At 49.1% G+C, this 13,849-nt stretch overlaps 1 protein-coding gene across 2 annotated transcripts; it reads right to left on the bottom strand.

Moving 5' to 3' along the window:
- Positions 1 to 488: 488 nt before the first annotated feature.
- On the bottom strand, positions 489 to 13,448 carry LOC144946130 (uncharacterized). Of its 2 annotated transcripts, XR_013639783.1 has the most exons (6): positions 13,331 to 13,448; positions 12,172 to 12,273; positions 10,416 to 10,493; positions 8,634 to 8,818; positions 7,433 to 7,538; positions 490 to 6,839 (listed from the first exon to the last, which is right to left on the bottom strand). XR_013639783.1 is itself a non-coding variant. In XM_078874892.1 (5 exons), exons 1-5 carry the CDS (start codon positions 13,410 to 13,412, stop codon positions 7,500 to 7,502), a joined length of 486 nt encoding a protein of 161 aa, XP_078731018.1. In that variant the 5' UTR covers positions 13,413 to 13,448; the 3' UTR covers positions 489 to 7,499. The 2 variants fall into 2 exon arrangements, 1 of the variants encoding a protein (XP_078731018.1); XM_078874892.1 differs by having other exon boundaries at positions 489 to 7,538.
- Between the last annotated feature and the right edge of the window lie 401 nt (positions 13,449 to 13,849).

The raw sequence follows: 13,849 nt of genomic DNA, 5'->3' as shown, positions 1-13,849 counted from the left end.
GCGGCCGCTGGCATTCGAACCGCGAACCTCTTCAACAACTCGGTGATCGTGCTACAACCTCCCCCAGCGCCCGTCGCCTTCTGGAAGGCTCGCGTTCAGAAGACCCCTCCCGCCGTGTCTGGGCTCTCATCATTTACACTCGCAGACGCGGCACGGGCTATATATATTTTTAAACTAAACACACAATACAGGTGTTTTTTTGGGGGGGGGGGGGGTTAGATCGCGTAAATATAAATGTGTCGTTAAACCCGCCACTACCCGACACAGCCAATTAGTAAGGTTTGTCACGTAAACAGAACATGGAAATTGGTTACTAGTACAGCACACCGGTGTGTTGGAGAGCAAAGCGACAACATTTACATCTGAGTACTCTTCGTCGGGTGGTGGCGGGTTTAACGACACATTTTTTTAATTTACGCGATCAAACCCAAAAAACCCACCCTATATTATGGATGATATTGGTCCGAAAAGCCTACCACGTGTTAAACTAAACACACACATCACACCGTGTACCTTCCTGAGCACACAAGGCGATCGTTTATTTGAAGGTAATTCGTTTTGGTCGGCGAAATACATTCACATGCGATGTTGATGCGACACGTTTGAAACCAGACTGCAAACATAATTCTAATCCAGTGTGCATATAACACTTTAAATTATTGCATTTCATTCCAAAGTCCAATGGACTGGCTAACATTATTTTCAAGAAGGCACTTTAAAAAAAATCATCGTCAATTTAGCTTTGTTGTTTCTTATACTTGTTGAATGGCGAATTCTGATTCTAACGGGCCAACTGTTTTTGTTTTACCGGGATCTCCTACGGAGAAATGGACCGGTCCAAAGCCCAAGTGTAGGGCACACAGGGTGGATTAGTCCATAACGCTTAGAAAGGTGATTTGTCAAACAGGTGGCAACGCCAAGGTTAGAGCGCTCGACTTGCTATCACATCTTTCGGCAGGGGTTGACACATCCCATTATCACCCCTCTGGGCTGAATAAAATGAGTGCTACTTCGTGGGAAGTCAACACTGGTTGTACTCCGGACAAACTGCTCCTGGCCAGAGGAATGTGGAATATACCACCGGCGTCTTTAAAGAGAGTGGTGATGAATATTTTATTACAAGCAGATTTTCCGAAGCAACATATGCTAATATCACACTGTTCATACATCAAATACGTCGACATTAACTCGAAACGTAGGTTTTGGATCATAATGTCAACATTGTCGAGTTTCCAAGGCAGCGCGTTCTATATTATATCAATATTGCCCAGAGGTACGAAGGTAAAGGGGCAGCCCTGCAATTTCTTGTTCAATCCACTGCTGGCAGAAGGGGCTCCATTCGAGTGAGCTCTCGTGGACCCCTCTCGAGGATGTTTGGGCCTCCTGGTTCACGCTCTGACAGTGGCCTTGAGAAGAGGTGGGAGTACCCACACTTTACCCCACGATCACACGCCGATGGGATGATGGGGTGGGTGGGATGGGGGCATTTCAGAAGCGTGCCAATTGTTTTAACCAAGGCCTCACGTCAACAAATCGAGTTCGAATTAAACAGACGTTTCGAATGTGCGGTTCAAATGTCGAAAACGGAACAAAAGCCGCAAGGAAGGACGGGGAGCGACACACACGCTAGGAATTACACCGAGACGTGGCAACTGACAAGGACATTAAATGGGCTCGGGCAGGACAAGTCTCTTGACGTGCAGGTGGCAGACGGACGAGACTGCTGACGGAATGGCAAGCAAGGGAGAGTGAACGCGTCCAAGAGCACCGCCACCGCGGAGATGGAGCGATGAGATCAGAGTGGTGTGTCCACCCTCAACAGGTTCAGGACCGGCCACGGCCCACGCCTCGTCAACCTCCACCGATTGGGGCACAAGAGCAAGCCCCGCCATGTGCCTGTGGGGTGGCGCAAACCCATGGAACCGCATCCTAGAAGTCTGCCAAATTCACAAACTCACACTCAACACAGCAGGACCGGAAGCAACCACTTGGCTGACGGACTTTGCATCCGCTAACTAAATACATCGTCCACGTGCAGGAGAGAGAGGTTGTTAGCTACACGGCAACAGCATGGGGGGTTGGGCCTTCGTTCACAGGTAGACAAGATGGCTGCTTGCTGGTCACTGATGGCGATGGTTGTAATGAAACTCATACATTTATATCGTGAAGTTTTGCAAATGAAAAAAAAAACTCTAGCGATCTTAGACAATGGAAGCGTTCAGCCGAGATGTGGGCAAACACCTCGGTGTTCAAATCCCAAGGTGATGCGCTTCACCATCGCCGTGGCAGAGAGGTGCAGATCCAGAGGGCTTGAGACCGTACACTGAAAACCTACCCAGCCAGTGCCGGATTATCCTCGTAGCACAAGTAGCTACTACATATGTAGTAGCTGCATATGTAGTAGCTACTACACATGTTGCTACGGGCCCCGCACTTTCTCTATTACTATAGTACTATACTGCCTTCAACTTTTATGAACGACTTAGGTGTTTAAGGTTATCGATTTGTCGTATTATCTGGCTGTGTGGCAAGTGAAAAAATACAATTACTTTACTATGCAAGGAAAAAATTTGTGTTTTAATATTTATGTTATTTTTTTAATTTAGCGCCCCTTTATGACATCACGCTACAGGCCCCGCACTAGCATAGTCCGGCACTGTACCCAGCGTGCTCGAGTGTGTGAACAGTTTTTGTGTTTAATCGAGGGGAGCGGTAGCGCAGCGGTTAGCGCGCGCTGCTCAACATACCCGGCGACCTTCGTTTGAGTCCCACTTGAGACCAACACTGGGGACGATTATTTGAACCGGTCCCCTGGGGCTGCAGGAGGTCGACTCAGCCTCAAACTGAGTACCTGGTGCTTTGTGTAAACATCGCAACTGGGGGGACAAAGGTGGCCGGGTGCTGTGCTGGCCACCCCAAGTCTGTTAAGGCTAAAGTGGGAATCTTTGCCTTTTCTAGTTTAATTGACGTAAAAGAAACTGCCATCTGATTGTAATACATTAATAATGTACGAAACCTTAATGAACACTCCTGAGTGGTGTGGTGAGAGCACACGCAACCATTGGGTTCACTCACTCAGCCCATCATTAACATCGCATAAGGTGGATTAAAATAGATACCACTTTGCGAAACATTGATCTGGGGTGTCCGATGTAAATCATGAACCTCCTGCCATAGGAATGTGGAATTTCCACCAGTGACTCAGGGCCACCAGTAGAGATGGGCAGGTAGACACTTTGACCTTTGCGTTGTAATCACCACCCAAATGAAATGCAAACATTGTCAGAAGTCAAAAGCTGTCGTGCAAAATATTGCACGACAGCTTTTGACTTCTTAAAACATGACAAGGGTTTTACCAATATAAATCTTCAACATTTGCGCTTATATGTTTAACATCATCATCATCCTTCATTAAAACATAACACCGAAAATGAACAATCAATTCCTAATCGTTTGAAGTCACACTGTTAACATGCACAGTACACCAACGTATGTTGTCCTTCATGTCTTACTAAACACCACGTAACACCCTTTTAAATAACAAGATACATCAACTCATACAAATCATAAGAGCATCCAAGGATGGTGTTTGAATCAAAAGTCCAGTCCATTTTTTTTACGCGAAGTCCAGTCCAGATTTCCACGTCTACCCAATTTTATTATAATTCGCAATGTGATTATTTATGACTTGTTTTGCTCTGCAGCGGAGAGCACAACTCACGATGCAGGTCACGAGTTGTGTTTGTTTGCTCAAATGCCGCTATACTTTTGTTACCAAACTATTTTACTTGTTACGAGCGATGCCATCATTCAGTTGATTTATTTTATTGTTCAATCTACAGAAATATATTTTTTTAAGTTCAGATTTTAGCTTTTGTTTACACAAAGGCCCGTAATTGCAATGGGCTGGCTCAACTGGCTCAGCCCACATTACCTTCACAAGGTCGATAAAATTAGTACCACACTGCGGTGCATCGATAGTATGTTTCTACGAATAGACCGGCCGCCACCATGGGACTGGAATTTCCACCCCGTCTCAAAGTCACTGGTAGCTTTGAGTGTCAAACGAATGTTTCTCGCTACGGGGCGAAATGACGGCTTTCATTGTTGATGGAATTTGACTCAACAAACTCACAATGTTCACCCACCGTCTCCAATGCCAGCCACACTTTTTGGAGCTTCACCGTATAAATGCAGGAGCATCACAGGCCCGGTTTGAGGGCCGGACTTTTGTGTGTGTGGGCGGGAGGGGGTATAGGTCGTGTCAACATCGTTTTAAAAAATTCCTTCTTTAAGAAGACTACGACCACGACGATGCCCTTTTAAGTGAAACTTTTTACCGAGACACGCGACGTTGTGCGCATGGCGACGGTCACACACACACCCACAGATGAGCGCCTGTTCGTAGCACCGTTTACTCGCGCTATTTAAAATAATCGCACGCGGTGACGAAGCCGCTTAAGGAAAAAAAAGAACGCCGAGAGGAAATTAAAGCGATATTCATGAATCATTTCTTTGAAGTATACATTCTAAAAAAATACATTTAACAAATGCCTACAATATTTTGAAATGTATATAGAATTCAAGTTAATTTCTGCATGACTGGAATATTATTTGTTTGCTTAATAAGACGAAGTCATTTACCATCCAAAAAGTATTATCTGCAGTTACTTTAATGTGTTTAATATAAACCTTAATGACACGTACACTACAATTAACCTTAAGGTTCTAACATGAACACAATTTTACTCGTTTTATTTAAAATATATTCACAAAAGTAAATATTTATATGTTTTTGGCATGTTAAACTAATGAATAGATTTTATATGAGTGGGGTTTAATTTCAGCCGGAGCTGTCCCGGGCTGAGCTCCAAAAAATATTTATCCACTCTCCCCCCCTCCTCTCCTTAGGGAGACGGGAATATCTCGGGGTAGCGGGAGCTGTGGGTTTGCAGTCAGCGGGAAAGATTCCATACTTATTGAATACTTTTCAAGGTTAAATGTGTATATCAATATCTTAAAACTTCATGAACATTTTTTTTAAGAACAAAAACATCTTTACCCAAGACGGAACAACACACTGCGAATGTTTACGAAACATAGAACAACTCTGGATCACGTATCGAATAATAATAATTCTCCCTCCGAATAGAAATGGTCCGACTCAAAGTGGAGGCACCCGGGAGAGTGCAAGGCACTGCCACTGGATTGGGAATGTACCACGACGTGTGAGGAGTGATGGAAGAGCCTGTCCATGGCCTGCTATGAAAGCAGAAGCAACATTCAGTACAAATTTACTCTCTACCTTTTAGGACGAATCCCAAAGAGAAAATCGCAGAGGGATACATTAACTCTGACCGAAATATATATTTGAAAGATCGGACAACAACAAAGGTTAACGAACGGGAAACAAAACATCCAGAGGAATCTGAAGAGCCATCATTGCAAAATGTGACTGAGTGCCACCTGGGGCCCCATCTGGAAAACAGATTTACCACGCACAAAAAGAGGAATGTTCTCTCAAGGACAGTGCATATATTATCAGAGTTATGTGTTTTTTTGTTTGCATTATGGCTGCAGGTATTGTGGTCCATACAAACATGACTCTTTGTAAAAAAGAGGTGTCAGTTTTGTTGCCAGAGAGAAGGGTAAATAAACAATTATCATATTTTTTACTGGCAAATGAGGTTCCAATGGAGGAATGTTCTCGTGACAGCGGAAGGGAAGTGCGCCGTCAACGAGTGGCTTGAGGGGGCGAGACGAAGAGGGCTTCTCGATTTTAATTCCTGGGAACATTAGCAGAACACCAGCGGAACCTCAGCGGAACGCGACAAGAAGTGAGCGGTGTGACTTCGTTCCATAGCAGGCCGTGGACTTTGCTCCTGGGTTCAGCGGCGCCACAAGGCGTGCAAGAAAATGGCGACGAGCTCACGAAGAGGTCAGCAAGCTGGCGGTGGCAGAGACGAGTTCTGAAAGGGGGCAGAAGGACGTGAGAGACACCGAGCGTAGAGGCAACCAGAAGCAGAGGCCAAGGGAGGCAAACGGGCGACGGTGAGAGAGACGCGAGTGAGGCCAACTGGGCCCTGCACTACCAGATGTTCGGTTGGCCCAACCCAAGTTCACTCTCCCTACAGGGATCAACGCGGGGCCCTGGTCGTCACCTTAACCCGATGGCCCTTGTGGCTGAGAATACAGAGGGCTACTTCGATCGGGGTCACTTCACAGGACCGTTGTTGCCCTACAAGAGGCAGCGGGGTGTTCAGATTGGATCACGATGCCAGCCCCACGAATTATTCACAATTTGTAAACATCACGGCTAGGCTCGGACTGAGTTAAGTACAATGCCACGTTAATCGTCGATTTCCAGATCTTTGTCAATCTGCTGCTGGGCGAAGGCTCCCCCCACCCACGGGGTTTGTTTGACCATACTTCACCACGCTGGTCAGTGTGGGTTTGGGGCAAAGACCAAATCGACACAGCCGTGCTTGCGTAGCGCCTTGAGAGAATGTTGTGACGGGTTGGGCACGAGCGCAGGGTCACGGAAGGCAGGCTGCCGAGACGGACAACGGAGTTTCAGGCAGAGATCGGATACCAGAGGGGAGCGTTGTTCGGACGTGTTGTTGAACTTCTTCTGCGCCGTACGGAGCCAACCGTGCTCATCGGAGGTGCGGGGGGGACATCAAACCCAACACACACAAATCACTTGCAAAGAAATGAGTTTTCAATCTTTGAAGGAGTTTCCAATCGTCGTGTAACGCGGGGAAGAGCTCGGGTCGGAGATGAGATTCGGCCAGAGCGATCCGCTACAGCTGCCTGTCAACTGTGCAATAGCCGGCGATCTGGCAGAAGGAAGGAAGCAAAAGATAAGACAGAAAGATAGATGTTGTGGCATGAACAGCACTGGCCGGCAATGACCGTGACATGTCTTTCCAGTTTCACACGTAGGCTTTCGCGACCAATATCATCCATAAGAGGGTTTTTTGGGGTCGGTCGCGTGAATATGAATGTGTCGTGAAAACAGCCACCACTCGACACAGCCAATGATTAAGGTTTGTCACGTAAAGATAAACATGCCAATTCACAACAATGTTTTGTTGTGGGTTTGCTCACCAACACACGGGTGTGCTGTACTAGTAACAAATTGTAATGTTCTGTTTACGTGACAAACCTTAATCATTGGCTGTGTCGGGTGGTGGCAGCTTTCACGACACATTTATATTTACGCGACCTAACCCAAAAAAACTCTATTATGAACAAGTCTTTCCGTTTACATTAAACAAAATAAATCTTTATTCCCGTGGTAAAATTACACTTCAATGTACGTGTCCTATAGCACCATTGGAATGTTGTATACTGACAAAAAATATATTGATATACACAGCCCATATATGCAAATATATATATAAATGTAAAACATTGACAACAATCTTACACCCATGCAGTAAGTGGTTATTGATGTTCTACAAGTAACAATTTCTCCGACATCATCTTCCAGGTCGTCATGGTGACAGACGTTCATCTTCTTCAAGTTGCACCACCTTAAAGACACGAGGGGAGAGATCCGTCAATAAATACTTTACGCGCGACGTTCACCGCCGCGCAAACGAAATACCCATTTCGAAAAGGGGCTTCGGAGTGGAAGTGGGTGACACCCGTCCGTTCCCTCTCTCTCTCTCTTTGAGAGCCATCGAATACTGTGCAGCGTGTGACAAGTTCAAATCGTAGCAGCGGTTTTCCCACGAAGGTGGCCGACAACGGCGTCACGTGTTAGGGGGCAATCGCAGAGCTCGGAGGGATGCCGGCTCGTCATGTGGCCTCCGTCCCGCTGGTCGGTGGTTTCTCCCCGCGGTTCTGAGTCGTCCCCTCCTCCCTCGCTCCCTCCGATAGCGAGCTAATCGACTTGCGTTGGCAGTGCGCTACAAGTTCAAACTATTATTATTCGCCAACCTTATTCGCATAGACATAACAACGAACGATTACGTACACTTAAAAATGCACAAAAAATTATAATAACAAATATACTATCGAATGCAATTTTTTTAAAGTATTATCAATGATTCTCATTTACTGTCTGGGCGACTTTTGGTCAAGAAAGTGTAGGAAAGTGATAATCACAATTCCGACGGTGCGGCCTTCTGTTCCATAGGGGATGCAGAGGCTTCACTAACAATGCTGACGAGGGTGGTGTCAACGTGGGCGCGAGCTACCATGTTGAGTCATGTGAGTCACAACGACAAAGACAACACTGATGGTGACGGTGGCGGCGATGGTGACAACGATGATGATGACGATGATGATGACAATGATGATGATGACAATAATGATGACGATGATGATGACAATGATGATGATAATGACAATGATGATGACAATGATGATGACGACGATGATGACGATGATGATCACGATGACAACGATGTCGATGACAATAATGATTATGATGACGATGATGATGATGACAATGATGATGATGACAATGATGATGATGACGATGATGAAAATGATGATGACGACGATATGATGACAATAATTATGATGACAATGATGATGATGACGACAATAATGATGATGACGACGATGATAATGGGCTGCGGTGGGGCGGGGGGGTCAGGAGTGTGGGTCCGGGGGCTGACCTCGTGCTGCTCGGTGCCGGGGGGCGAGCACCGATCTCGGCACTGCTGGCGACTGACGAAGCTGTTGCTGTTGCCGCCGCAGCCGCTGTAGATGAAGGGTCGGCACTGGCCCGACTCTCCGTGGTGGTACCAGCGCATCGTGTAGCGCGAGCAGCTGCCCTCCTCTAGGGGCAGCGAGCAGGGGTCTGACGAAACGAGACGAAGATCACCCGGAACAGCCTGAGAACGACGTTTGGGACGAGTGCCGTCAGCGAGTACGGCACACGTGGGGGGTGGGGGGGGTCAGCATCACGCCCGACCACTTTTATCTCCCGCGTGACGATGTTTACACGCAGCGCCAAGAACCCATTTGAGGCTGAGTCGATCTCGGAAAGGCCCAGGACCGGTTGGGAATGGCCCAGGTACGGTGACCGGTGCTGGTGGCCCTGGGCGGGAATCGAACTCCGGTCTCGTCCGGGTTCGTAGCGCAGCGAGCTAACCGCCGCACTGCCGCTCCCCACACACGCATGCTCGTCCGTGCGCGCACCACGATTAGGATACACACACGCAGCGACAACCGCACGGTGTGAACACGTGGCCTCACGCACGCGCATATAATCGCAATGATTTACGCACAGTCGCGTACACACAGGCACATCATATCCTGTGAGTGAGCGCCTGTTAAGGCCAGCATGGCACATGGGGGATGATGGGGTGGTTAGCACCACCCCAGGTCTCCTTTGTCTACCCAGTGATGATGTTTACACACCCACACCATATACTCATTTGAGGCTGAGTCGACCTGGGGCATGCCCAGGACCAATTTTCGACGTCGTTTGCGACCGATGTTAGCGGCGCCGCAGTGCGCCGACCGCGACCACGACCGGCGCTCCCCACATCGGCCGCGACGCGCCCCGCGCGGACACAGCCACAGCACGGACGCACGCGCGCTCCCGACAAGTCAACGAGCCGGAAGCTTCGGGCGAGGGGGGAGCAGTGTCGGTCAATACTGGGCTGTGTCTCTGTGCGGGGGGCACGCCGCCGCTGCAGCGTGGCGCACGTGGAAGTGGTTCCGTTGGCGTAATGTGTTTTTTCTAATCGGAGCCACGTGCCCAGAAAAATTCCCCGGCGTGCATTCATTCACGGCCAACGTTCATCGTCGTCGTCATCGTGAGTCATGTTCAATCCACTGCTGGATGTTGTCGCCCCCCCCCACAGCTACCACCATCTCTCACTATCAGCAAGCACGCAAACTGATTTCATCGCTCCATCTCCTTTGGCTCCGTTATTATTCTTGACCAGAGGTCGTCATCCCCTCTAGTAGCGACGCGTCCGGCCCAAGCCTGCTGATCACAAATCAAGAATCTTCATTCATCAACGAAGCATCCGATGAGCTGTGGACGTCAGTTCCAACACCAAATTGCGCATGCCACAGCCAAGTCAAAGTCGAGTCTCCCAGATCAAACGAGTGCGCATCATCGTCGTTGGAAATGTAATTTCAGGCAGAAGCCCGATGATGAATGCTGGTTGAAATCACCAGCGAAATGTCACCGTCAAAATTGTAAACACTGTGTGGTGGTGTAAACGATGTGCGGCGGCTGTGTCGGGTGTATGTGAGTATGCTGAACTTCTTTTGCACCGTACGTAGCCAATCGTGCCAATCAGAGGTGCGGGTGGAGGTTGGGTTTACGGCACATTTACGTTTACACGATGGAACCAGAAAACTTTTATCGTGAGCGTCAACTTTTGTCTGGACCAGATAACCTCTCAGCAACCCAGCCAGCCAGCCAGCCCGAACATTACCTCCTCCCACGTCGATCGACTCCCTCTTGCGTCTCCGAGGAGTCGGGGTTGTCTGGGTCTTCTTTTCCGCTTCGTAGTCTGCGGAGCAACAACAACAACAACAATGGGCGTCGTCGTATTGACAGGGCGATGATGCTCGCGGATCCCTTCGCCGGTGCGGTACTCGCAAGCCAACCGGCGCAGGGGAATCGCAAGAGTTACGAGGCTTACGTGAACCGCTCTGGAAGGACGGGGGTCAGCTTCAGGTGCTGACAGGACGGGCGTTTGAGTGAGACACGCGCGCGTTGCTCGACGGTTACAGACAGCTGTGCTGTAACATAGGCCAAAATCCTGAGGTGCAATAACGATAACAATAAGTAAAGATGCATTTTTGCTAAATCCGTCATTCATGCCCATTGCAGAACGCCGCAGACACGTTTGTGGAAGCGAGCGCAAGCTTTTGCACGGAAGGGCGCGGGGAAACCGCAGCCAGAACTCGCTGCCAACGATTGGCCAAGCTCCGATGTCCTATACCGAAGCGGTTGGCCAACTCCACGGGCGAATGTAAACACACGTGGGAGGAAGCCGGGGGTACCCAGAGAAAACCCACAGGGTGGGGGGGGGGGAGAACAGCCGAATCCCCTTACAGATGAAATCCAGATGAAAATTAACCCTTGTTGCTGGCCTGTAGTTGTACCCTGGCGAGCCACGAGATGGCGACCTCAAATGCCCAGCGGCTTTGTGATCTACCAACCCAATGAGCAATGCAGATGGCGTCGCCTCAGCTCAACATCGCTTCAATAATTCAGCTCGACGTCACGCGGATGTTGTTGCACGGCTGACATCTCACATCATCATAGATATGTTCTCACAGTCTCGTCATCTCCACGGTCGTCTGGCTTCATCCCTTCTTCCCCTTGTTACGCAACGATCACTCACGCATGCCTTCAAAGGGCTGCCGCTCTCACAGTACTACCACCATCACCACCATCACCACCATCACCACCACCACCGTCTGATGTCAGGCCTTCCCCTTGGGTGCCGACCTTTGACCCGCCAGTCCAGTGCCCAACTCGTGGAGCTGCTCCCCTCCATCCTGCACACACGTCCCACTGAGTACAATCTGTTGCTTGGCTCTCCAACACACCGGTGTGCTGTACTAGTCACGAATTGGCATGTTCTGTTTACGTGACAAACCTAACTAATTGGCTGTGTCGGGTGGTGAGGAGCTTAACGATACATTCATATTGACGCGATCGAACCAGAAAAACACCTCTATTATGGATGATATTGGTCGCGAAAGCCTGCTGCTACGTGGTAACTTGAATGCGTGATTTAACCCAGGGCACCGCCACCACCCTTTCCTGGCGAGATAATTGTCCAATCATAAAGTTTTATTTAAAAAAAAAGTTGACTTCTCTCCCTCCGTCATCTGCAATGCTTCCTCACCACGTCCTTTTGAACGGTGCTAAGGCAACTGGAAAATAAGTTTTTGGCCTTCGAGTATTGATTCATGGTAAGTAAAGAGATTGCATGGCAGGGTCGGGTAAACAATTTGGAAGTGCGGAACATGGCTACACGGGGGAATCTTTGTCTTTCATGGCGACGATAGCAGCGGTGGGAGCGATGGCGGGAATCCGGAACGCGGTTCCGGGAGGAACTGTGCGAGACGTGAAGCGATGATAAGACTTTGAAGAGGCCGGGTGTCGACTGTGCAACAGCTGAAGGGACCTGGCAGAGGGTAGGAGGCGGCGGCGCGAGTCACGTGACAACCCACCGTAATCCATGTCCGAGTCGTCCCAGCTGTCCTCTTCGACGAGCGTGTCCTCGTAGTCCAAATGCTTGTTGTTGTTGTTCGACAAAGGGCTTATGTTGTTCGCTGTGTTGAGAGCAAAGCCACACACACGCACACACGCGCACACAGTGTGCCATGAAGGCACGGCCGTACATATTAAATTATTCATGCATCACTATAATACATGTGTAGTGACGTCTATTGATTCACTATGGCGTCTGGCGCTACCTATTGGAAGAAGGGTGGTACTGTGCATAGAAGCGGGCCCTAGGGGGCGCGCTTCGGGTGACGGCCAGAGAGAGAGAGAGGGCACTTCAGGACATGGCAGTCTGGGTGACCCCGAGAGGGCACGTGACCAGGAGAGGGTAGCGAGGGGGGGCCAAGGGGTGGCGAGAGGGACACGTGACATGAGGCCCAGAACCTTCTAGTAGGATCTTGAAGAGGGCATGGCCAAGGGCGGAGCCCGGCCACGCTCAGGGGCATAAAAGGGAAGTCCCGAGCGACGATCCGGGCTGTCTCTGGGAATAGAACCCGCCGGGTGACGTCTTCGATCTTCGTGCACGGCATCGTGGGCCAGCCACGGTGTTAACTGACCTGGTCCGAGTGTGTAGTGACCCGTGGTGGTTACTACCATATAGAATCCCGTCGAGTCGTTATGTAGTTACCCGCGGTGGTCACCACCCTATGTCGTGATCACGTGAACGTTATATATAGTTACCCAGTTGTATTCAGAATAAACGTGCACCTCTGTGGAACCCACTACACATGTATCACTCTGCAATTATAATTGTACATGCACCGACTTGCGCACACAATTTTACAAGAACCGCCATGCATGATTACACACGTACCACCCTGTACTTGCAATTCCACGTGTACAACACTGCATCCATGATTATGCAAGAACCACCGTATATGAAGCATTATACCTGCAACACCATACGTTAACTATTATATATGCATCGCCATACAGACACGATTATATATCCAACACCATACATGGACTATCATACACGCACCACCATACATGACCGATGATACATGCACCAGCACACATGACCGATGATACATGCACCACCACACATGACCGATGTTACATGCACCACCACACATGTGCCACCATACAGGAACCAACACTTACCAATGGTGTCAATGTTGTCTCCTCGTGCAACAGCCACTGGAATAATGAGAATAATAAAACCACACACGGGCAGCATTCTCATTTGCGGCACAAAACGCAAAGGGCAGTGAAAAGTCGAAATGTCTCTGCGCTCAAACAAGCATTGGCAGTACACAGCTCCATAACAATGAGTCCAGTTTACCATGGGAGTCCAGTTTACCATGGACATCCAGTTTGCCATGGAAGTCCTGTTTACCATGGACATCCAGTTTACCATGGACATCCAGTTTACCAGGGAAGTCCTGTTTACCATGGACATCCAGTTTACCATGGACATCCAGTTTACCATGGAAGTCCAGTTCACCATGGAAGTCCAGTTTACCATGGACATCCAGTTTACCATGGACGTCCAGATGACCAGGGCGGCGAAGTCCAGATTTCCCACCACTGATTTAGAGTCACGTGCCATGAGAACGGACATCTGACGCCAGCGTGGAAGAGTAGGCCAACATCCCCTCTGCAGGGACTCTCACGCACTGC

The sequence above is a fragment of the Lampetra fluviatilis genome, chromosome 40 (genome assembly GCF_964198595.1).
Source record: "Lampetra fluviatilis chromosome 40, kcLamFluv1.1, whole genome shotgun sequence".
Taxonomy (NCBI): domain Eukaryota; kingdom Metazoa; phylum Chordata; class Hyperoartia; order Petromyzontiformes; family Petromyzontidae; genus Lampetra; species Lampetra fluviatilis.
This window is presented reverse-complemented; position numbering and strand designations above follow the sequence as displayed.